This window comes from Pelodiscus sinensis, chromosome 6 (genome assembly GCF_052426305.1).
Source record: "Pelodiscus sinensis isolate ZL-2025 chromosome 6, ASM5242630v1, whole genome shotgun sequence".
Lineage (NCBI taxonomy): Eukaryota > Metazoa > Chordata > Testudines > Trionychidae > Pelodiscus > Pelodiscus sinensis.
This window is the reverse complement of record NC_143057.1, coordinates 83,318,380-83,341,655: the sequence shown is the minus strand read 5'-3', so window position 1 is coordinate 83,341,655 and position 23,276 is coordinate 83,318,380. Positions and strand designations below refer to the sequence as shown.

Here is a 23,276-nt window from a genome sequence, read left to right as displayed (position 1 = left end):
AGGAGAAAAAGACTACCTGGTGAAGTCAGAGGAGAGCCATCCCTTTCATTAATGATTTGAAATACTCAGTTGTCTGACCTTAAAAACACTTTTGTGCAAAGATTAAACAATAATTCCTTTGTTTATCCACAAGCAATAATCCCAGCTTTAAATCCTATATATATTTCTGAGCAGGTTCCTCCTATTGCTATTCAAAATAAATCTATCCAGTTTAAATTACACATTACTATTACTTATTGTAGCATCACAATTATTGCATCCTTTTAAGAGTGTGCTCATATAGCCTGTATCATAATATATGCGCGCAATGGGGATGAATTCTAGTTGCACAAGCTATCTTAATTATGGCATTTTCTAACTTATGAGTGCTCAACTTTGTAAACTTCACTTTTTTTGGTGTGTGCAATATATTTTATATACTTGACAAAGAAGCCATTTATGACTGACTCAGGTTTCCAAATGAAGTATTTGCAGCTGATGAGAAACCATATCAGGGTATCAAATAGAAAATTTTAAATATAAAACTAATTAAAATAGAATACCACAACAATTCTTCATAGAAATAATGAAACATTTTACCAGTTTGTAGCATACTGCAAATGCAAGTAGATATGTGTCTTTGATGAATTTTACATGTTGTTTTTTCATTTCTACCAGCACTTCCAAGGCACCTGCCAAAAACCATGCTTATTATTGGATTAATGTGTTTCACTAATTGGGGCTCTTATACTTAATACATGATCCATCCACTACTGAAAAACAAGATTATTTTTGAGCTCATATAATACTGTAATCTGCAACATTTTAAATGTACACTTAAGAATTATTAGTTTAAAAAGAGACTTTACATATAAATCATACATTGCCAGAAACCTTCCATCAGTGTCAGGTGGATATATCTATTGTTTTACAAAAGGGATGAGATGAATACTTGAATTTGGGTTAAATTTGTATGTAAATCTAATCTTATTGTCAAAGCTATATTTGTACAAATCTGATTCTCAAGTCATATGCCTGCCTGCCATCATCCCAGATCCCCAGACACCAGGCAGTGGCCATTTAAAAATAACCCTGTACAGCATTTCCTCAAGCTCCCAGCTGCTGCTTCTCTACACCCCGGCCCTCTGTCTAATCCCTAAATCTGATCATTTCCAGGACAGCTTGCCTCCTTGACCTACTGACCCTGGCAATATATGAAGTCAGATTTGCCAAATGCCAAAACTATGTGCTAGATATTCTATAATTTTTTTTAAAAAGTGGATTTGTCTTAACCTTACTTTACACTGTGCTTTACATTTTTCAGATTAGAAAAACCTTTCTAGACCACATGAGACAGCTTCCCAGGTCTTCATAAAGGGCAAGACTGTGATTTTAAGACAATGGGAGTGATGTGGAGAGACGCGTTGACTGCATGCATTTTCAGAACAGAGCCTCTGAACGATTTTCTTACAAGCATTTATTTTCCAGATGCTCTAACGCCCACAAAAATGCCTGAATAAATTTTCTTCAAACTTCTCCATCTCACTAATAAAACAAAGCAACCCTCGGGGAGGAAAATATTAAAAAAAAAAAAAAAGCATGAGATGTGTCAGTCTACAGGACATTTTGAGAGACATTAAGCCTTTGGAAAATAGGAGTCTAAAACAAAAGGCTCTCCACTCAACCATAATTGTAATGTATTGCTAATGGGAGATTAGACTGCTGCTATAAGTACTTAATAAGTACACATTATGGAGCCCTTCAAATGCTGTTGCACAGGCTGTGCAGCTTTCAAATCCAAGAGTGATCACATACGGCTCAACTAGCCAAAAGAAGCATAGTGTTCAGTGTTATTTATATCTTTAAAATAGATCCATGATTACATTTAAGATGTATACCTTGCTCAAAATGCATTTGCCTTAACATTTATTTCAGTACTTACTTTCATAATGACCTTTTTTAAACAACATATCCATCAAAATATTGAATGATGTGCTATCAGAGAAGAAGCCATGCAGAGTCTGGTGAAGAAACATATAAACAGAGCCGGTTTTAAAACTAAATGGCTTTACCACGTACCACATCTTCTCCAGCTGCCGACTGGCCAGGTCCCTTAAGTGAGACATTTGGTTCTCAAAGTTCTCCATGTGTTCTCAGTGGAGTAATCTTTAATTTTCCATTGAACTAGATCATTTTGGGTCATTGATTTTTGAAGAACTTCCTACTGAGTTCTGCTTCATAAAAGATCAATGGCAGGATATGCCCTTTATGCTAATACAAACAGAACTCTCTGGGAGCAGGCAACTTCGAAAGTTTAACCGTTTATAAACCAGGTTTGGGTTTTCCTGTAGCTGAACGCAGATTAATGGTGTCTTTGAAGGACAAAGTGCAAGTACCAAACTGAAGGAGTTCTTTGCTGAACACAGAACAAAAATATTGTGCTGACCAGGACGGGAGCTGGAATTATGAGGAGCAGAGTTTAATGAGCTAAAACATTACAATGAAAAAATGAGCACATCTTCCCCTCACTAAAATTATACTGAACATGGAACATTCACATGGAATGAATGAGACACAATATAATGCTAGAAGTAAATTAAGTTTGAATTTCTACCCACAGATGCTTAACAAATGACTGTCACTGTTGAATGTTACTGTGGAGAATGAAGGAGCTAAAAGGAAGGCTGCGACTTTGGTAGGGACATCACACCATTCCTTGTAATTGTGAATCTGAATAAAGTCCATGATCTTTGTAGCAACAGCTCCTTTTTCCTCCAGGAGTTGCAACCTGGTTCATATGATCACAGATCACGTTTGGTGTGCCCACTCTATAAATGGGGACTGAGGGAAAGAGATGCCAAAAGTTAGTGGCTTGCAATCCGGTGGACTAGGTTACAATACCCATTCAATTTAGCCCTCTGTCCACCCCTCCATATATGGAGGGATAGATGAGCCACACATTAGTGGTGCTGTGACCAAGTATCAATGCCTACAGCAGGAAGCCAAGCTCAGCCCTACATGACAGAAGCTACTGCTGTGGGATGAGTGCAAGGCAGGCTTCCTCTCTACCTTCCCCTCCCCCTTCCTCAGGGCCTTCTCCCCTCACTGGGAACAACTCACTTTCCATCCCTTCCCATAGTTCCCCTTTCCACAACATAGCCTTGTTTTCACCTCTGCCATTAAATTCATTGCATTTTTTTTAGTGAAAAAAGTTGCAGCCTTACATGTATGTGGTACTTTTAAAAATATACCATGCCCTGATGGTTATCTCTTCAACACTGATTTTAACTTCTGGTAGTCAAGCAAATTAAAGAAGGTTAAGGGAGAAACCAGCAGGAAAGGCATGACAGTTGCAAAGATAAGGCTTCTTGGAGAAATAGTGAGGGACCTATCTATTGGGAATAGCCCTTGTCTGGCTCCAGCTAGTCTGGCAAGGTGTATTCATCCCAAACCAAGCCTATGATCAAGGTGTTCCTAAAACACAGTGTGTGTCTTCATGATACAGTCAGTCTGAGTTACAACTTGAGTGTTACGTCCCAGTTTGACTCCCATGCACACACACAAATCTTCAGCTTGAGCTGACAGGTGCTTTAAGGATGAGTTAGATCAGGCAATTTTTGATGGGCAGCCAAGCCAAGATTTTGGAAAGTGATCAAAAGCCACGCTCTTCCATGATATTAATGGAGAAGGCATGGGGTCTGGGATGGAAGTTGGGTGCAGAAAGGAGCCTGGGGTAAGGGACTGGGATGTAGGGATTTGGATGTAGGATGTGTAAGGGAGTTTGGGTGAAGGAGGCAGTTGTGACCTGGATGCAGGAGTTTGGTTATGATCTAGGGCAGGAGGAGCTGTGACTACAGGCAGGTGACTGGAGTGCCAGATCTGGGAGGGGGTATGGGTTCAGGAAAGAGGCAGAGGTTTTGGCTTATGTTGGGTGGGGGGAGAGAGGGGCTAGGATGCTAGAGGCAGGCTCTGGCTGGGAGACTTTCCTGGGTGACTCCTGGCCAGCAGCCCAGCACGTTCTTCAGTCAGCATCCTTGCATGCCCCGCCCCTTCACAGGCTGCACAAGCCATGTGTGTCTGTGAATAAGAGCCTGAGGGGAGGCGAGAGTAGTACTTCACACACTGCCTGTTCTTCAAACAGGCAACTCCAATTGGCATTGTGTGTGGGGCGGGGGCAGCATTTCCCTGCTCCCCCTGGCTCGCAGCTGAGAAACACAAACTGCCCAGCAGCCAATTTTCTGGGCAGTGTGTGGGGGCCAGGACAAATAGGGAGTCTATGTGAGGCTCCCTGCTGCATCTGTGGGCCAGTTATAATGGATTGGCGGGCCAGATCCAGCCCATGTGCCTTATTTTGCCCAGCCCTGAGTTAGATGCTCTGTCAGCTGGGATTGTGCCTAACAGCACAAGCAGAAAGATTTTCTTCAGCTTCACTTAAGCTAGCATGTTAAAAATAGCAGCATGAATGTTCAGTAAGGGTGGTGGAGAGGACTAACCATCTCAGCTCAGGTGATTGTGCTGGGTCTGAGCTCAGGTGTCTAGCACATGCTGCAACATCCACATTGTAATCTTTAGCACCCCAGCTTGAACCGGATTCAAGGTTGCTTGGGTAAGCTAGCTGGTGCAGTTTTGTTGTGTAGACATGCCCTGAGGCCAACACCAAGAAAAATAGAGAAACACACAGGGACTGCAGCAAGTAGGACGGCTCTCCCAAACCACAGATGGGAATAAACTGAACCTACATAAAGTAGCTTAAGCTTAATTAAGGGAATATATTCAGTGCTGTTCTTTTGGCTCATCTGCCAAAACACCGTGTTCCCTTTGGCAATTAAATACTACTTTGTTTTCAAGATGCTGTTTCCGAGTCACTTCAATCAACAGCTGTCACTCATTCCTGAAGAAAAAGGGCTTACAGGTGCCAAAAGTGGTTGGGGCAGTTGGATTAGCATAGGCTGGCTAACACAGGTGTGCTACAATCTGAAGACTCAGTCTAGGGCCATGGTGTCCAATCAGTTCTGAAGTAGTAGCCACTATAGTGGCTACTGCTATAGCGAACTAGCCAAACTCAATCAGCCAAATAGCCACATGTGGCTAGCGTGTTGGACACCATGGATCCATGGATCTAGGGAGTGGTTGGACCACATGATTCCACCCAGAGGGAGGTGCAGGCAGTTAGGCCTTTTGCCTGAGGGTTGCACTCAAGAAGGGACACAAAAGTGTCTGAAGTAGGGATGTAAAATCCTGTTTAATTGGCTACAGCCTCTCTCCGACTTACGAACCGGTTACAGACCAAGCAATTGCTCATAACTCGGTTTGTTCATAAGTCGGACCCCACTGAGTTACATGCAACTGCACTGTTCATAAGTGCGGATCGCGTTTGTAACTTGGGGTCCGCCATTTACGATAGTTTTGGTTGTAACTGCGAATAGTTGTAAGTCAACCATTCGCAACTCAGGGACCGGCTGTAACTGGTTAAACATATTATTTAAAGGGAAGCAAGGGGAGTGCTCTAACCCAACTGGAGCGCCCCTCCCTGCCCACCGCTGGGCTGGAATGACTCCCCCTCTCCTCCCGCTGAAGGCAGGGACTGGCTCCAGCCTGGCCAGAGCAGCCCCTGCCTTCTGCAGATCTGGGCACCCTGAAGGCAGGGGCTGCTCTAGCATCCCAGTCCGAGCAGCCTCTGCCTGTGGGGTGCCCGAGCCTACTGCAGGCAGAGGCTGTGCTGGAGCAGCCCCTTCCCCACAGCAGTTCCCCCACAGGGCTGAAGCAGTCCCCTGCCCACGGCAGGGACTCCAGCTCCACTGGTTAACCTTAACCAGTAAGGCTCCTCTCTTTACATTACAGGCCTCCAAAGTGCATTCACCCCTGTAGTAATGACCTATGTTGCATGTAGATAGCACTTCGTTTCTTCAAAATGCTGTCCCAAAACTAGACTTTAGAATTGTAAAACAATAAGGGACTGGTTTTTAAGAGGTGCTGAGCACACACAGTTCTCATAAGCTTCAAGAGCTCCTGAAAGTTCTCAAGCTCTCTAAATGTGGGCCCAGTCTTCTATACAAAAACTCACAACCTGGTGACTCCCAAAGATGATGTTATGGAATCAACAATGCACCAATAAAATATATTTACCACCTCAATGTTAGGTGTGTTTGGTAAGCTAGAGAACTATTTGAACCAATACATTTTATAAAAATGTAATTAGTTTGAAAGCCAGCCAACTTCCCAATTACAACAGAAGGGACAGCATGACTGAATGTTTTCAACTGTTGTCCCTAATGGAGAAAAAGATGGGCTAACCACCACACACGTTTGTATCTTAGTAAATGAATTCCCATTATTTCTATACATCTTCCATTTTATTATAACTTTGAGCTTACAGGAGGTTAGGACATGCAACATATTACTGACCAAAATGAGAACTGAAATGGAAAATAATTATTTAAAAAGGGAAGCTACCTGATCTTTGAGGAGCTCTAATGCAGGTACGTCAAGGTCCAGCTCATAACACAGCCTCATAAAAAGAGGTCCAAATTTAAAATCACCAAAGGCCACATTTCTGTTCTCTGCATGGTACCTGATTAGGAAAGATTTTTAAAATGTAAACACATCAGGAGTAGAAAATTGCAACTAATTATGACTTCCAAGAATAATGAAATCCATACGTGAAATAGTTTAGGCAGCCTGTCCTGTCTGTATGCAGTTTATATTTAGAAAAATTGGAAGATCATTGCAAATTAATCTGTAACAGTTTAGCAATAGAGTGGGCCTAAATTGCTATAGCATTTATCTGTATTGTTTTTGTCACTGGGGATGATGTGTGAGGCCAGCATGAGAGGCTCACGTGCCTCCCTAAATGCTATGGGAAGGAGGGGTCAGCCAGCTCCTCCTAGAGGAGCAGATTACTGGGGGGAGGGAGAGAAGGGGAGACTGGAACCCACAGCAGGGATCAAGCTCCCCCTTGCACTCACCAGCAGCAGCAGGGGAAGCAAAGAAAGGTGGCTTCAGCTCGCTTTGCTTTTTCAGTGCACCGCTCCAGAGGAGAGCAGGGCTGCCCCTGCACTCACCAGTAGGAAGGGGAGAAACATACCCAGGGAAGCAAAGTGAGCTGGGAATGCCTTTCCTCACCCTGCCCCTAGTGCCAGAAAGTGCAGGTGGTGGACTCATGCTGCCAGTATGGGTCCCCCCAGCCCTGTTAGTCCCTCAGGCCGCCTTAGGGAATACGTGGAGAGAAGGTGGAGTGGGGTGGGAAAGGCAGGGCATGGGGCAGAGGGGGGTTGTCCCGGCTCTTCCCCAGGCTGGAGAGGAGGGAGGGGGTCAGGTGGCTGATGGCACCCTTGGTTCCCTCCTCACCAATCTCTTCTGTTTGTGGCAGTAGCTTTTTAGTACACGAGCTACTGCAAAATGTGTTGGATTGACAGCCCTAAATACTCTAGGCCTCTGTTTGCAAAGCAAAAGCAGTAGAGGCAGCAGCAAGCCCATTTCCAACATGCTTCCACCCTTTTTTGCAGGGCAACATCTAGGCACAAGCAGCTCTTTCACTCTCCATAGTCCTTTTTTCCTGTTTCCTGAGCTCACCATTTCATCGCTGCTGGAGAGATACATTACAGCAGTGGTAACCAACTAGTAGACTGGGATCTAGCAGTAGATCTTGGAGCCTCTGACAGGCGATCTTCACTGGTTTGGACAAGAGGCTATCAAAGAGGCCAGCACGTCAGCTGCTCTTCTCCCCACTGCTGTGTACCTCCTGCCCTTTTCCTTAGAACCATCCTCCCACTCCTGCTTGCAGGGCAAGGCAGGGAAGGAAGAAGAGGGGGTGTTGATGTCAGCGTGCCCCTTCTCCCGCCCTGTAGTCTATCTCCACAGAACAGAGGGGGGCAAAACAGGGCTTGGCATGGAGGGAGTTTGCTGGCTGCTTTTAAGAATGGTACAGCGCTGGGCCAGGGCAGGGGTGAGCCTGTCTTAGCCCCATTGCACCACCACCCAGGAGACACCTGTGATAAGCAGTGTCTAGCTGGAGCCTGCATCCTGAACCCCTGCCCCAATCATAAACCTCCTCCTGCACCCAAAGTCCCTGCCCTAGCCCTGAACCCCCCCAGACCCAAACTCCCTTAGAGAGCCTGTACCCTGAATGCCCTCCTGCACCCGAACTCCTACCCCAGGCTCAGCTCAGAGCCCCTATCACACTCCAAACCTTCAGCCCAAGACCAGAGCCTGCATCCCAACCCTCTGCCCCTGCCTGACGAAAGGGAGGAAGGATGGGGGAGTGAGGGAGGATGGAGTGAGCAGGGATGGAGCCTTGGAAAAGGGGCATGAAGGAGGTAGGGCAAGGGTATTTGGGTTTGAGGTAGATCCAGGATTGCAGTTAAATTAAAAAAAGTGATCTCATGTTTAAAAAGGTTACATTACAGTTAAAATTACCATAAGTGCATAACTGAAATATACAAGGAGCCAGAGAAAACAATTTGCTTTAGAGTTTTTAAGTTACCTGTAAATAACATTTTTAGCTATTTCCAGATCATCTGGTGTCTGACACAAATGCAGTAATGTTTTTAATTCCTCTTTGAGGATCATTCCATTTTTCTTCAATTTTTCTTCAATATTTCTAAAATATGAATCTGAAAGTAAAAAATTGTTGCAGCAATCTGTTGGACACAGCTCCTTCAGTCAGCATACGCTGTACTGGAAATATGACAATTTCACAGGCTACATCTATGCTACAGCACTGATGCAGCTGTACTGTTGTAGCACCTGTGGAGAAGATGCCCTAAGCAGACAGGAGAGAGCTCTCCCACCGGCATAATAAGTCTGACTTCTGCAAGAAGCTCTCCTGATGATATACTGCTGTCTACGCTGGCACTTAAGTCAGTATAATTTACTTCACGCAGGGGTGTGGATTTAAGCTCCCCCTGAGCTGCGTGACCATGCAGCAGCCTATTAAGTGCTAGGCATGCACTCAGGGCTGCAGCAGGAAGAGATGCCTTTCTTGCAGCCTTGGACCTGCAGCAGCTGGGAGAGGTATTGTCCCCACCAGTCCAAGCCCAGGACCAGACCTGCTGCTACCAGGGAAGAGGCACCCTACTCCTGCCCCCAACCCCAACCAAGCCCATCCCTGGACCTTTTGTTGCTGGGGGAAGTGCATCCCTCTCCTGCCCCAACCCAGTACCACCTCAGAGCTGCCTCAGCCGGGTAAGAGGCAACTATCCCTCTTCCTGGAGCTGCTGTGGCATGAAGAGGTACCTCCCTCAGTAGTAAAGTTGCTACTGCAGGGAGAGAATGGTGGGCGAATTCTCTCTCCTTGCCCTAGCCTCAGGACAACCTGCATCCCAAATCCCTCATCCCTAGCCTCACACCAGAGTCCCCTGTAAGCTGAGTGCTGGGTACCTGAGAGATTCAGGTACCACCCAGCTGATTAGTAGAGCACTCAAAGCTCACACAGCCAACAGCATGTATTTCCATTGGTGGAGCATATCTGCACATACCTCAGTGCACATCATAAAATTTATTCTGCACATGGATGGAAAAAAATTGCAGGGAACATTGGCCCTCCACTCCAGTGCACCCAACCTTCTACCCCAGCTCTGAGCCCCTGTCATACTCCAAACTCCTTGGCTCCATGCATGGGCAGAATGAATCATGTTATGCGCACCAATCATTGGTGCACATAATATAATTCATTCTGCGTATGCCTGGAAAATTAGAGGGAACACTGGATTTTATTCATACCCTTAAGCAATGTAAGTTATAGGGAAGTAATCTGTAATGTAGACAAAGTCACAGCATTAAAAGGATTCCCCCAGTAAAAGGCATAAAACTGCCCACAGAGAAGTACATATCTGAGGATTTTCTTGAAAACTTGAACATTTGAAAGAGATAGGCATTATTTTTAGGGTAAGTCAAATTGTCAACAGCTGATTATGTACCACCTGCATTGTTTTTTTACTCTCCCAAGGTGCTAATGTGGCACTATTAGATGCCATATACCTCAATTTTAACTTAGGAGCCTCTCACTCTTATTCTATTTTGCATATGACATGCTGACAATTTTTAACAGTCTTTATCTTTTATCTCAGGAAATAATTCTCAGCTCGCATCCTGCCCTCCTTCCCACACACAAAGAAGAGGTTATTTAAGATTGGGTTCTGCATCTTCACTTTTACAGATCATCTCCTAGTCCAAAACACCTAATTTTCTTCTTTGAGATAATCTCAGCATTTGTGGAATTAAAAAGGTTATTATTGACAGAAACTAAATCTGTGGATAATCATGCAGTTTCTTGCATAACCTTTATGAACATCTCAGGGCAGATTTATTTTTCATTAAAGAAAGGGAGAAGGAACCTCTATAGATTTTCCTACTGAGACTCTGTCCATTAACTATAGCAGAATAAGACCGTACTCCTCAATTCTTTTGGAGAACCCAAACTTATCTTCCATATTTCTAGTTTACAGGTGTCACTGGAATCAGAGGAAATGCAAGATGAGAGGCTGGGAAAACAGAAATAGCCAAATAGCACACAACTGCTAATTTACAAAGTGGATTAAGACAGAATTATTGGCATAAACATCTTCTGGATACCTAAGCATTTACTAAATATTGTACTGTTTCTCTGTAGAAGAAAACAGTTACCTGTTCTAAAGAGTTCCCAAGTTGCACTGTGGTTTGGTAGTCTTGACTGGAACAAACAGAAATATTAAGCACAAATTATAATATTGATGATATTGCTCAATAAAATAAATACAGATACCTTTATCACCATAAATTTTATGTTCAGTCGCCACCTTCTTCTGCTGAAATTCTTGCAATCGTATAACATCATCTGTTAACAGATATCGCTTTGCTAAAAATGGGACAGAAGGAAGGGGAAGAGTCAACATAATATTAGATTTACTGTTTGACAACACTGAAATTTGCAGTTAGGGAACTACTGCCATCATTTACCATGTAATGCAGGACAAGAAGAAGTTTTAGGGCCTGGTTTTCAGAAGTGCTAGGCACCTGCAGCTTAGTCAATGGAAGCTGTGGGAGTTCAGTGCCTTTAAAAGCCAGGCTCTTAATGTGCATCATGGACAGAATGTGACACTACACCTGGCACCTTCTTTCTCAACTGTGAGTTATGACACTTTATGACAAAAACAAGTATTTACTCCTGTAGCTTTACAGGGTAAATACTGATAAGGAGGAATGAGCAGTATAATAGTCTTGTCTCATACATAAATAAAATAAACTGCAAAAGAAAAAATTAAATTAAGATGTGTGTTCCCCCACTAACTAGGCTGTGAGAGCATTCAGAACAGAATGTAAAATCCTTGTGGCAGTGGTCCTTTCTGGCTTTCCCAAGAGATCCCACAATACAGCATTCTATGATAGCACAAATAGTGGCTGTGAGGAGACTGATATTTTGGCTATCATAGAACGATGCATTCTGGGATCTCATGTAAGCCAGGAAATACTCAAAGAAATTCACAAAAGGGAAAAATATAAAAGATAGGCATGTATTATATGCATCACAACAGCACCAAGCAAGTTTGGAGCTCTTATGTGCTAGGCTGTATAGAAGTACATAAGATGACTGGGGATGTAAATGGTTAACAGGAAGGGGCTGCAGAACACCTCCTTCCCCTTTCTACTGGAGGGGGGGGGGGGTGAGGGCTGGCCCTGCCTTCTCTCTCCCTGATTATATGCTGGCTCCTGGGGAGGCAGCTTTGCTGCTGCAGCAAAAGTTCCTCCCCAGGAGTGGAGCCAGCAGAGAGCTTACTTAAGTTTTATATTGCAGAGCCTGCAGCACTGTAACTACTAGGACTTTTAACTGTTACATTTTTAAACAAAGTTATACATCCTTAAAGACCACATAGTTCTTGCCTCAAAGAGTTTACAATGTCAGAACACCTGATGTTGAAATCTTTTATTGTGTTTTGCATCTCATCTTTTTCTGCTAATTATCGGCTAAGTTCTGTTTGCAAAATCTTTACTATCACCGACATCTGATCAGTAACAGAACCTATCTGCAACAAAACAATTTTGACAGGGTTATTGTAATCGTTTACTTTTCCACAATCGTCAGAGGGGTAGCCGTGTTAGTCTGAATCTGCATAAACAATGAGAAGTCCCGTGGCACCTTACAGGCTAACAGATTTATTGGAGCATAAGCTTTCGTGAGCAAAGACCCACTTCATCAGGTGGCTGCCTACATGCAGGGAGCTCCCCCATTGCTGCTGCCTCCCCACACTGCTTGCTGCCTCTGTATCAGAGACAGCAGTGCCGGGTGGCAGAGCAGGAGCCAGTCTGCATGAGGAGCCGTTTTTAAAATCAGCTTCTCTCGTGGACCGGTTCCCGAGTGCCGCCACCGATACAGAGGCAACAGTGCAGGGGGCAGGTGGCAGGGCCCCCCCCCCCCAGGACTGGGGCCAGGAGTGTGCTGGCTGCCAGCCCCGACTCTGGGGACTATCAAATAGTTGTGTATTGGATAATATTTTGTGCAGTTACACAATTATTCAGTTACACGTTATCTAACATCCCTATAAATGACACAATTCTCCTATTACCTACTGAGCTAGAATCCTGAAAATCATTCCTCTCTCCTCTACCAAAAATGTGTCATTTCTAACATTTCATCAAGAGATCATCATTTTAGTAATTTATTTTTTAAGCGATCCTCTGATTTGGAGATTAAAGATAACCTAAGATTTTATTTATTGGATTTTCACTAACAACATTGCTGAAGGTGTGAAACTGCGCCACAATAAGCGTTGTTAATATCCACAGCCAGTGCTTTTTGTGTGTGTGTGGGGGGGGACGGGGGGGGGGGGGCGGGAAGGTGCTGGTACTCCAGGGGAAAAATTGTTGAGCTCTGACTGGAGGTGCTGGTACTGCATCTGGAGGTGCCGGTACTGAGTACTGGGGCAGTACTGTCACAAAAAAAGCACTGCCACAGCTGTCCAAAGCATGGAGTGCAGTCAGCTAAGAGATAATGGTGTCCCAGGGCTGCATATTAAACTTTATTTCTCTGTTCAAAGGCAGAAAAAAAAACCACATGGAGATTGTCAGATCCATGGCTGAGTGTAGCCCTTGCATTTAGAAAAGCCATCTTTTGACTAATAAATTGTACAAGTTTAATATGAACATAACAGGGAGAGATAAAAGGCATTCAACTCCAAAATACCATTTTTACTCCCCCATCTCTCTGCTTTCCTCTTTCACCTGTTCTCTCTTGCTTTACACTCAGCCTTAAGCTCTTTTGGGGATGGGGGAACTGTCTTTTTTGTTCCATGTTTGGACAGTGCCTTGCATGATAGGGTTGGGATTAGGGATGTAAGCGACTGGTCACTTCCTCCTCCCCTTGTTGCCTCAAACAGTCCCCACTGGCCCCACACTCCCTGTGGCTCCTGTGGCCCTTGTACATTTCAAAAGCAGGGAGTGCAGGGTTAGCAGGGGACTATTTTGAGTCCCCCGCTGGCCCTGCGCTCCCAGTGGCACTTCCGCATAGGAAATGTAGGAAGAGCTGGTAGGGCTATATTTCAAAGGTAGAGGTGCCCTTATCAACTAATCAAATAGTCGATGCAAATTATATTGACTATTCGATTAGTTGATTAATCTAAATTTAACATCCTTAGTTGGGATCCCAGTCCCTGATGAGTTTCTTAGTACAACTATAATACAAATAATATATTTTTTGACTAGCTTAGTTTTCACATTTCATCAGGATGTACAAGTCACCTAGTACAAACTCTACAGTATAAAAGCTAACAAGAGGTTTTCTTTGCTATGTCACTTTCTTGGGAAAAAACAAGTTGTGGAGGGCAAGTTGACATGCACATTGATTGCAAAGGAAAGATACAAGGTTCTAGATAATTTGAAAATAGAGGATTATGCTCCCAGAGCCAGAAACCCTTACAAAAATAACCCTTCTGGTACTCCAGGATTCCAGAACTCTGGAAGGTCACTTCTTAATGTCAAGTTTTACATGGCAAGCATCCAACACAAGAAGAGTCAAGAAGTCTACTTCATATATGGCACCCAGATAGCGTGGTGGCAGACACAGCAGAAACAGACAAATATAGAAACCTAACCATAATACCCAGTAAAAAGTGAAGTAAAGAGCATTAAATGCAAATGTATGTAGTTTTGAACCCCTTACACAGATTTTCAAAGAGTGAAATATAGTTCTTTATTAGGTAATTAGAAACATTTGGAGGACAATGTGGACAGAGGCCATGGAAGTCACCACTGTGTAATGCGTAGTGGGAAACAATAGAACTGGAACAATCACCATGAAACATACGCAGTAAAGCTCTGAAAAAACTAATTATGGAGTTGGGAGAACACTTCTGGTTTAGATTCTTCACATGAAACAATGTCTTATATTCCTTCATTGTGTTAATTATACATATACCGTTTCCATCCCAAATCAGTGAATATTACTAAGAAGCTACTAGTATATCCCACCACTGCAGCTATAAAGTCTAATGTCAGAACTGTGATTACAACTCAGACACTTCTATTTTGGGGCTTGATCCTGCTAAATCTCAAATGCCCTCAAATCCCTGCCCCCAAAAGACTATGATCTGAAAGATAAAAGAAAACAAAATTCCAGGGAAAAGCATAAAAATCATAAGCAGAGAAATTGTTGGGGGGGGACTGATACATGCATTATTAATGCTGCACTAAAATATATAGCTACTATTTGTCTCATTGGAAGATCTACTCCAAACCGCCTCTTTTCCCAGATAAAAATTATTTTACCTGCTGCAACTGAATGGGGTTTTTAAACATTTTCACAATATTTTCTAAACATGAAAAAAAATGTTTATTCTATGTAAACAAACTCATTTACTAGAAGCTGCTAAAGGATAGGAGTGGATGGCATAGAGAGGAACAGCAACACCAGAAATGGACAGCTGATAGCTGCAAACACAAGCGGCTCTCTAGCCCAGTGGTTTTCAAATTACAGGTTGCAACCCAGTACTGTGTCGCAGGATGTCAGGCACTGGGTCTTGTTGCTGTAGGTTGATCAGTGGGGCTGCTAAGGCAGGTTTCCTTCCTGTCCTGGCACCACAGACTGCAATGCACTCCACAAGGGGCTAGCAACAGGCCTGGGTCCTAGGTGAGGGCAAGGAGCATAAGAGCACACAGCGCTTTGTGTACTACTCCTGCCCTGAGTACTTCCTCTGCACCCCCACTGGCTAGAACCCGTTGCTGGCTGCTTCTGGGGCACAGCATGATGTGCAGTGCCAGGAGAGGCAGGAAGCCTGCCTAAGCACCCCTGCTGCATGGCTGACCAGCTGTTCGAGGTACACCCCTCCTGCATTAGCCCAATGCTCTCATCCTCAGCCCTACCCTGGCACCCACGTTTTAGTCAAATTATAAGAGGTCGCCGCCATCAACAACTTTCTTCAACGGGGTCATAAACGAGCCTAACCCCAAACACAAGGGCGCACACGCCTGCAATGCTCCCCGCTGGCATGCCGAGGGGCTGCTCCATGCCAGCCTAGCAGGGATGGAGGGAGCTTGCAGGGACTACACAGCCCAGAAGCAACAGCGCCTCTTATCCGAGTCCACTAACGCCAAGGCGCTGCAGTGCATGCTGGGAAACGTAGTCCGCATGGGCCGCAGCACCGACATTAGAGTGCGCAGCTGGCTCTGGGGCCCAGACCAGCCTATACACAGAACTCCCCAACCGGGCCGCCCCGGGCCAACCACCGCGAGTACCTCCGTGCGGGCAGCTCCAGCAGCCGGGCGCCGCGGCGGCTGCGCGCAGCATGGAACGTTTGATCGCCTCCCGCAGGATTCGATTGGAAAGGCCGGCTACCGCGGCAGCCATTCTGTCCTCGGGACGTACCACCGGCGCGCAGAAGCGGGGGGGAGAGGCCACCCGTAAATACGCTTCACCGCATTCTCTCTCCCCGTCCACAACCGGTGCTCTTCCGGGGGTAGGAGGGGCGCAAGGCTCCAACAGCTAAATAACTAGTTCAGGGGATCCTTGTCCCTGCGGTTGTTTTCTTCTCCTCCCCTTCACCTCAAGTGTTGGTACAGACCGAGATGGCGGCCCCCGTGCTCCGGCGAGCCGTGCTCTGGAGCCGGGCTGGGGTTGTGAGTGTGTCTCGCGCCGCAGCAGGTGGGTGATGGAGCGCGTGGCCCACGCAGCACGCGGGCTCCAGCTGCCTGGGCAGCGCTTGGCGCGATCGATTCCCGCGGGGCCCGGGCTAGGAGCTGCCCCACGGACGGGGTGCGGCAATGGTGTGCCCAGGCCCATAGGCTAGAGCAGGAGAATTGGGGTCTGCTCCTGGCTGAGGCGACGTACAAAATGGGGCTAATACAGGGCGTCTCAAATTTTCGGGCCACAGCCCAACCCGCTCAGTGCAGACCTTTCTGCAGACCCCCAGCCAACCACCCATTGTGGTAGAATAGGTGCAGGAGTGGAAGGTCTGGGAGGGGAAGGGAGGGGAGTGGTGCGGGATCTGGGCATGAGAGGGGTGGGAGGCACTTACCTGGCTCTATGCCTCCCACCGCTCCTAGGTACTGCTCCCAGTGACCTTGATTCTGGCCAGTGGGGGCAGCGGGGAAAGCCTGCACACAAGTGGTTTTCTGTAGCACTGTTCCCCCAGTGGAAGTAGGGAAAACGGGAGCATTTGGTGCTGTTTCTTTTCCCTGTAAGTCGGTTCTGGCCCATTAGCCCCTTACCCCCTCCCAGTGGAAAGCTGGTGCTGATGCTCCAACCTCTCTGGTGGGAGGGCAGGACTGGAGCACCAGAAACTCTTCCCCTTTGTGGCAGGGAGCCTGAGCCCTGAGCCTGTGGAACATGCTTTGAGAACCACTGGATTAATCTTACACACAAACACACACACACACCCATATCAAAAAACAGGACTATGTAGCACTTTAAAGACTAACAAGATGGTTTATTAGGTGATGAGCTTTCGTGGGCCAGACCCACTTCCTCAGATCAAATAGTGGAAGAAAATTGTCACAACCAAATATACCAAAGAATAATATTTTTAAAAAAATGAACACATATGAAAAGGACAAACACATTTCAGAACAGAATTTCAAATTCTGAAATTTGATTTGTCCTTTTCATATGTGTTCATTTTTTTAAATTGTATCCTTTGGTATATATGGTTGTGACAATTTTCTTCCACTACAGGCAGTCCCCAACTTACGCGGATCCGACTTATGTCGGATCCGCACTTACGAACGGGGCTTTTCTCACCCCGGAGCTCGCAGGCGGCAGGACCGCCCAGAGCGCAGTGGTCCTGCCACTGCGTCCTCTGGGGCGAGAAAAGCTGCTCCAGGTCTCCCTGGTGTGCTGGGGGGGACTCCCCAGCACAGCAGGGAGACCCGAGCAAAGCCGCACAGGCGGCGGGGTCCCCCGCCTGTGCGGCTTTGCTCCTGTCTCAGCACAGCAGGGAGACAGGAGCAGAGCCACACAGGCAGGGGACCCCGCCGCCTGTGCGGCTTTGCTCCGGGGCAAAGGAGCAAAGCCGCACGGGCAGCGGGGTCCTGCCGCCTGTGCGGCTTTGGTCGGGTCTTCCTGCTGTGCTGGGGGGGACTCCCCCCCAGCACAGCAGGGAGACAGGAGCAAAGCCGCAGAGGTGGGGGACCCCGCCGCCTGTGCGGCTTTTGCTCGGGTCTCCCTGGTCTGCTGGGGGGGGAGGGGGCGCAGCTAGTGCGCGCCCCCCCCCCCAGCAGACCAGGCTTTTGTTGCGGGACACCTGGGGTAGAGCAGCTGGGGTGCTGCTGGGTTGGTTCTGCGGGGACCTACCCGGCAGTGCCCCAGCTGTTCTGTCCCAGGAGTCCAGATTCAGCCGCTGTTGAAACTGATCAGCGGCTGATTCCAGGAAGCCGGGGGCAGAGCAACTCTGCCTAGGGCTTCCTGTAGTCAGCCGCTGATCAGTTTCAGCAGCGGCTGAATCTGGAGCCAGTTCCGACTTACATACAAATTCAACTTAAGAACAAACCTATAGTCCCTATCTTGTACGTAACCCGGGGACTGCCTGTATTTGATCTGAGGAAGTGGGTCTGGCCCACGAAAGCTCATCACCTAATAAACCATCTTGTTAGTCTTTAAAGTGCTACATAGTCCTGTTTTTTGATTCAACTACACCAGACTAACTCGGTTACATTTCTATCACTATTCTACACACCCATATGACTGAGTACCTTTGGACCCCTTGCTCCATTGATCTGAAGAAGTGGATTGTGCCTACTAAAACTCATGATGATATCTACATTTTTGTTAGTCTCTAAAGTGCTGTAGGATCACTTGTTGTTTTTAAGTTCCCTCTGTTTTTCATCCACGTGTAGAATACATTTTGTTATGTGTATCAAGGCATGTGCATATATGTACTGCTAACAGAAACATTTTGCTGGCTGTGGCTGCTCTGCTAATCAGCTGGGTGGCATTTGAATCTCTCCTGGATTGCTGCCCAAGCGCTCATCTTACAGGGAACACTGCCTACTGGTATACTTCACGAGGCATACTGGAGCGGTCGACAAAGGCTTCCCTTGTCGACCGCGCTGCATCTAGACTGCCGCGCTGTGCTGAATCAGCTGATCATTAGCACAGTGCGGTGGCCATTTTTATTTTAATGAAGCGGGGATTATTTAAATCCCCACTTCTTTGACTATGCCAAGTAAACTATTTTTAGTCTATACGTACCCTTATTCCCTTTATCAACCCTATACCATCATCTACCCAGTCAGCTGCTTTTCAGGCTAACATCAATTAGCACCCTGCCTTCTGTTATCCTGGAGCTGTAAAATCTGCAGGCATAAATGCTTTATTTCCTCCAAGCCTTTCATGGCATTTTACATCTATAGCTGTATCTCTTTCCCTTTTAGCAACATATGACATGCTGCCCCTTACACCTCTCATGTATTCCTTTTCTCAGTGGAAAGGATTCAGGGATTCAGCATTTGCCTTTGTCTATCAGAAGATATGAAGTGTTGCTCATGTTTCACAGGGCTGCTGTCTCTCAAATAGAGCTTGGAGAATAACCATTTTATTTGAACCCCCCCCCCCCCCAAAAAAACCCCACCCTTTGAGTTGAACCTAAAATGAATTTTTGAAACTTTGAGGGCAAATAGAAAAATATAAAAAATCATTTGGGGTCGAATGCAATGCTTTGCTTGATGCTAAACTTTTGCTTTCAATTTTGAACATAGATGTTTTTGAATTAACTACTGAGGTAACTGTGGGACTGCACACCTGTAGAAAACATGCCCTCCCGCTCCCGAATATTTGTGTTTTCCTGTAGAAAACGTCAGAATAATGAAGAAAGCCATATGTAGGGTTGACAGATGATTTAACAAAAATACCAAACAACCGGGAGAAAAATCTGTCGGGGGGGGGGGGGGGGGAGAAATGGGGAAGACCAAAGTTAATCAAAAAAAAAAAGGGGGGGGGGAGCCAAAGTTGTTAAGCAAAAGTTGCACCACTCCCTCCAGTTTGGGACCACACACTAACCACCAATGCACCCACCCCTCCCCCTGAACCAGGTCCCCCAGTCTCTCCATCCCAATGTACTCACCCCTGCCTCAGACCCAGGCCTCCCACAGTGTCGCCCATCCCAATGAACTCACCCCTGCCTCAGACCCAGGCCTCCCACAGTGTTGCCCCCATCCCAATGCACTCACCCCTGACTCAGAGCCACGTCCTCCTAGTGTCCCCCCATCCCAGTGCACTCCCCCCTCCCCTTGAGGCAGGCATCTCCAGCGTTGGGAGCCCCTGCTCCAATCAAATCTCCCCCCTCCCCGCAGCAGAGCCAGGCATGGAGGAATAATCTGACTTTTAAAGTGGCTGCTCCTGCTGCCCGGCCTGGCTGCCTCGGCTCACATTGTAGAGAGAGGGAGGCATCACGTGGCCAGCTCCCAGTCTCTGATGGTCACGTGGGCCAGAGCAGCATGAGCTCCGCTCCCACCCCAGCCTAGCACCCTTCTAGCGTGACGCCTGGCAAGTACCCTCTCCTCCCCCCCCCCTTCGCTAGACTCTGCTACGCTCCTCACTCCCCCGGCCCCGCCAGATGCGGCAGGGGAAAATAGTCCCTGCCAGGCTTCCGTCCCAGGGAAATAGGAAATACTGGACATTGCACATGTCCGGTATTTCCTATTTTTTTTACCAGACAGAGCCTGCAAATAGCGGACTGTCCGGATGAAAACTGGACACCTCGCAACCCTACCCATATGGCAGGAAAAGAGGTGTGGGGTGTGGTGACCATGTGTACAGTGTTGGGAAATTGGCCTCCAAACAGAGATTAGAGATGTGGGGGGAAAGAGGAGAGGAGGCACATGGACTTATGTGCCACTCCCCTCTTCCCCTTTCTGCGAGCATTGAGCTGCCTAGTTGAAAGAGGATGCATATCCATCTTGGCTCTGCTGACTGTACAGATGAATGCTTCCTCCTGTGTCCTAAAGCCACAGTGAGTGCCTGCGAGGGGGGTGGGGAAGCAGGGAGTGGGGTGGAGCAAAGAGTGGAGCAGTGAGGAATGGTCTAGATAATATAGTTAGTTGTGCCATGAGTACAGGGGACTTAACTAGATAGAAGAATAGAATCATGGAATAGAATAGTAGGACTGGAAGGGACCTTGAGAGGTCATCGAGTCCAGTCCCCTGCCCTCATGGCAAGACCCAGTACTGTCTAGACCATCCGTGATAGACATTTATCCAACCTGCTCTTAAATATCTCCAGAGATGGAGATTCCACAACCTCCCTAGGCAACTTATTCCAGTTTAGTTTAATCACCCTGACTGTTAAGAAGTTTTTCTTAATGTCCAACCTAAACCTCCTTTGATGACTTTTTGAAGTCCCTCCCATAGTCTGCTTCTGTGAAGGAGAGAGGGGAATAAAGTAAAGGATTGCCAGCTTTCTAAGTGCACTAGACCAAATGCTTTGTGCACTGTGCACTGACTGTGCTTACGGGCACCACCTCTCAGTACTCATAATTGCCATAGTTCCTGGCTAATCAGAGCTGCAGAGCAGGCTCTCAAGGAAGGGGTAATGTGTGTAGCCTCTCTGGCCTCCCCTGCACATAGGACCTGGACAAGGCAGCTGCTTAGAGCCAAGGAGGCAGGGATCCTGCCTTATCTTTGCTGCACTACCAACCAGACTTATACTAAGGTCCCTTTTCAATTGGGCATTCTGGTCAAAAACTCTGGGAGGGGAATGTAAGAGTGAGGCATAGGTGCTGGAACTAGAGTGTGTGTGTTGAGGGGCGGGGGTGCTACCACCCACTTCCCCTGCTTGAAGTGGTTTCCATTAGATAGTGTTTACAGTTTGGTTTAGTGACTCAGCACCCCTGGAATGAAGGTTAGGGGTGGAGCATAAGAAAGAAAAGGGGATAGAGGAATCGTGGTGAAGCAGAAGCCAAGCTTGTGGTGTCCCTTCATCATCAGCTTGGGGCTCCCCCAATAAGCAGGCCTTACCATGATAAGCCCTACCCTCCTTCTCCTGGACCTCTCACTCCCAGACCCTCACTTTACTGGGCCCCAACCAGCTGAATCTAGGTACCCACATCATCAATTTCCATTCCCGCAGCACCTAATTCCCCCTGCTGAGCCCCAACCACCTTCACCTCAATTCCCTGCAGAGTTCCATTGCCCTTGCATCTAGACCCTCCCAATGAGCCCCTGTGCATTAAGATCTCCCATCAAGCTGCCTGCAACCCAGACTTCCCCATGGAGAAACCTCTCACTCCACTCCTGGATGTCCCCACTAAGCCCCTTCACACTTGGATACTGCTGGGCTCACTCTGTTCACCCATATCTGGTGTGCCTGGGGCAGAAGCAAAAGAAAGGACTATGCAGCACTTTAAAGACTAACAAGATGGTTTATTAGGTGGTGAGCTTTCATGGGCTGGACCCACTTCCTCAGATCAAATTCTGGAAGAGAGTTGGCATGACCATACAGGCAGTCCCCGGTTAACGTACAAGATAGGGACTGTAGGTTTATTCTTAAGTTGAATCTGTATGTAAGTCGGAACTGGCGTCCAGATTCAGCCGCTGCTGAAACTGACCAGCGGCTGACTACAGGAAGCCCGAGGCAGAGTTGCTCTGCCCCGGGCTTCCTGGAATCAGCCTCTGATCAGTTTTAACAGGCTGAATCTGGACACCAGTTCCGACTTACATACAGATTCAACTTAAGAACCCCAGGCGTCCCTAAGTCAGCTGCTGCTGAAACTGATCAGCTGCTGATTCCAGGAAGCCCGGGGCAGAGCAACTCTGCCTCGGGCTTCCTGTAGTCAGCGCTGGTCAGTTTCAGCAGCGGCTGACTTGGGGATGCCTGGGGCAGAGCAGCTGGGCGGCGCTACTGGACCAACCCACCAGCACCCCAGCTGCTCTGCCCCAGGCGTCCTGATTCAGCCGCTGCTGAAACTGACCAGCAGCGGCTGAATCAGGACGCCTGGGGCAGAGCAGCTGAGATGCTGCCGGGTTGGTCCAGTAGTGCCCAGAGCGGGGCTGCGGGACCAATCGGCAGCGCCCCAGCTGCTCTACCACAGGCGTCCGGAGAAAAGCCTGGTCGCTGGGGGCTGTGGGGGCATACTAGCTGCACACCTCCTCCCCCCCCCAGCAGACCAGGGAGACGCGGGCAGCGGACCGAGACGCACCGCGGTCCCGCCGCCCGGGTCCTCCGCGGCTTTGCTCCCTGTCTCCCTGGTCTGCTGGTCTCCAGGCTGTCCCGCGGCTGTCCCGCTGCCGGCGTCCTCAGAGGCTTTGCTCCCCGTCTCAGCAGACCAGGGAGACGGGCAGCAAACCCCGTTCGTAACTGTGGATCCGACATAAGTCGGATCCGCGTAACTCGGGGACTGCCTTTATACACCAAAGGAATACAATGGAAAAATAAGTGAACACATTATACAACTGACAAATCAGATTTAGAACAGAAGGGGGCTAAGGGGAGAGGGCTAGTATCTATGAGATAATGATACCGGGGTGATAATTGGGGAAGCTATCTTTGTAATGGGTAAGGTAAGCAGAGGAGCAGGGCCCTGGGGTGTTTCTAGGGCAGGCCTAGCCCTTGCACCGTGTCAGGTCAGGTGCAGCTTCACTGCTGAGTCCCTGTGCTGGGAGAGGTGTGAGTCCTGTGCTCTCCCCTGCCATGATGGAGCCATGTTCATTGACAAAATTTGCAGAATTTTAAATTATTGTATACATACATTTTAATTTTTTGATGCAGACTTTTTAGGTGCAGAATTCCCTCAGGAGTGGAATTTGCTGAATAAAATTAAATGACGTTTCAAAACCCAAACTTATTCCAAACTGAAAATGTGTAGCATTTTGTTTGTAAAATATAAAAATGTTTTGAATTT

At 47.2% G+C, this 23,276-nt stretch overlaps 2 protein-coding genes across 4 annotated transcripts in view; one reads left to right on the top strand and one right to left on the bottom strand.

Annotated features, from left to right (window-relative positions):
* Positions 1–15,815, bottom strand: part of PTCD2 (pentatricopeptide repeat domain 2) — a 37,113-nt gene extending 21,298 nt beyond the window's left edge. For 2 of the 3 annotated variants that reach the window (XM_014574172.4, XM_006124298.5), the window contains exons 1-6: positions 15,682–15,815; positions 10,721–10,813; positions 8,462–8,591; positions 6,433–6,550; positions 1,922–2,000; positions 580–671 (exon numbers count right to left, since the gene is read on the bottom strand). In XM_014574172.4, the coding sequence (XP_014429658.2) occupies positions 580–671; positions 1,922–2,000; positions 6,433–6,550; positions 8,462–8,591; positions 10,721–10,813; positions 15,682–15,793 (624 nt within the window). In that variant the 5' untranslated portion in view covers positions 15,794–15,815. Of the gene's footprint in view, positions 1–579; positions 672–1,921; positions 2,001–6,432; positions 6,551–8,461; positions 8,592–10,602; positions 10,649–10,720; positions 10,814–15,681 lie in introns of all 3 variants that reach the window. The other variant, XM_075932243.2, reaches the window with a different exon arrangement.
* A 138-nt stretch (positions 15,816–15,953) lies between these two features.
* MRPS27 (mitochondrial ribosomal protein S27) overlaps positions 15,954–23,276 on the top strand; it is an 89,605-nt gene continuing 82,282 nt past the window's right edge. Inside the window, exon 1 of the mRNA XM_006124359.3 lies at positions 15,954–16,087. Within this exon, the coding sequence (XP_006124421.3) occupies positions 16,012–16,087 (76 nt within the window). The 5' untranslated portion in view covers positions 15,954–16,011. The remainder of the gene's footprint in view (positions 16,088–23,276) is intronic.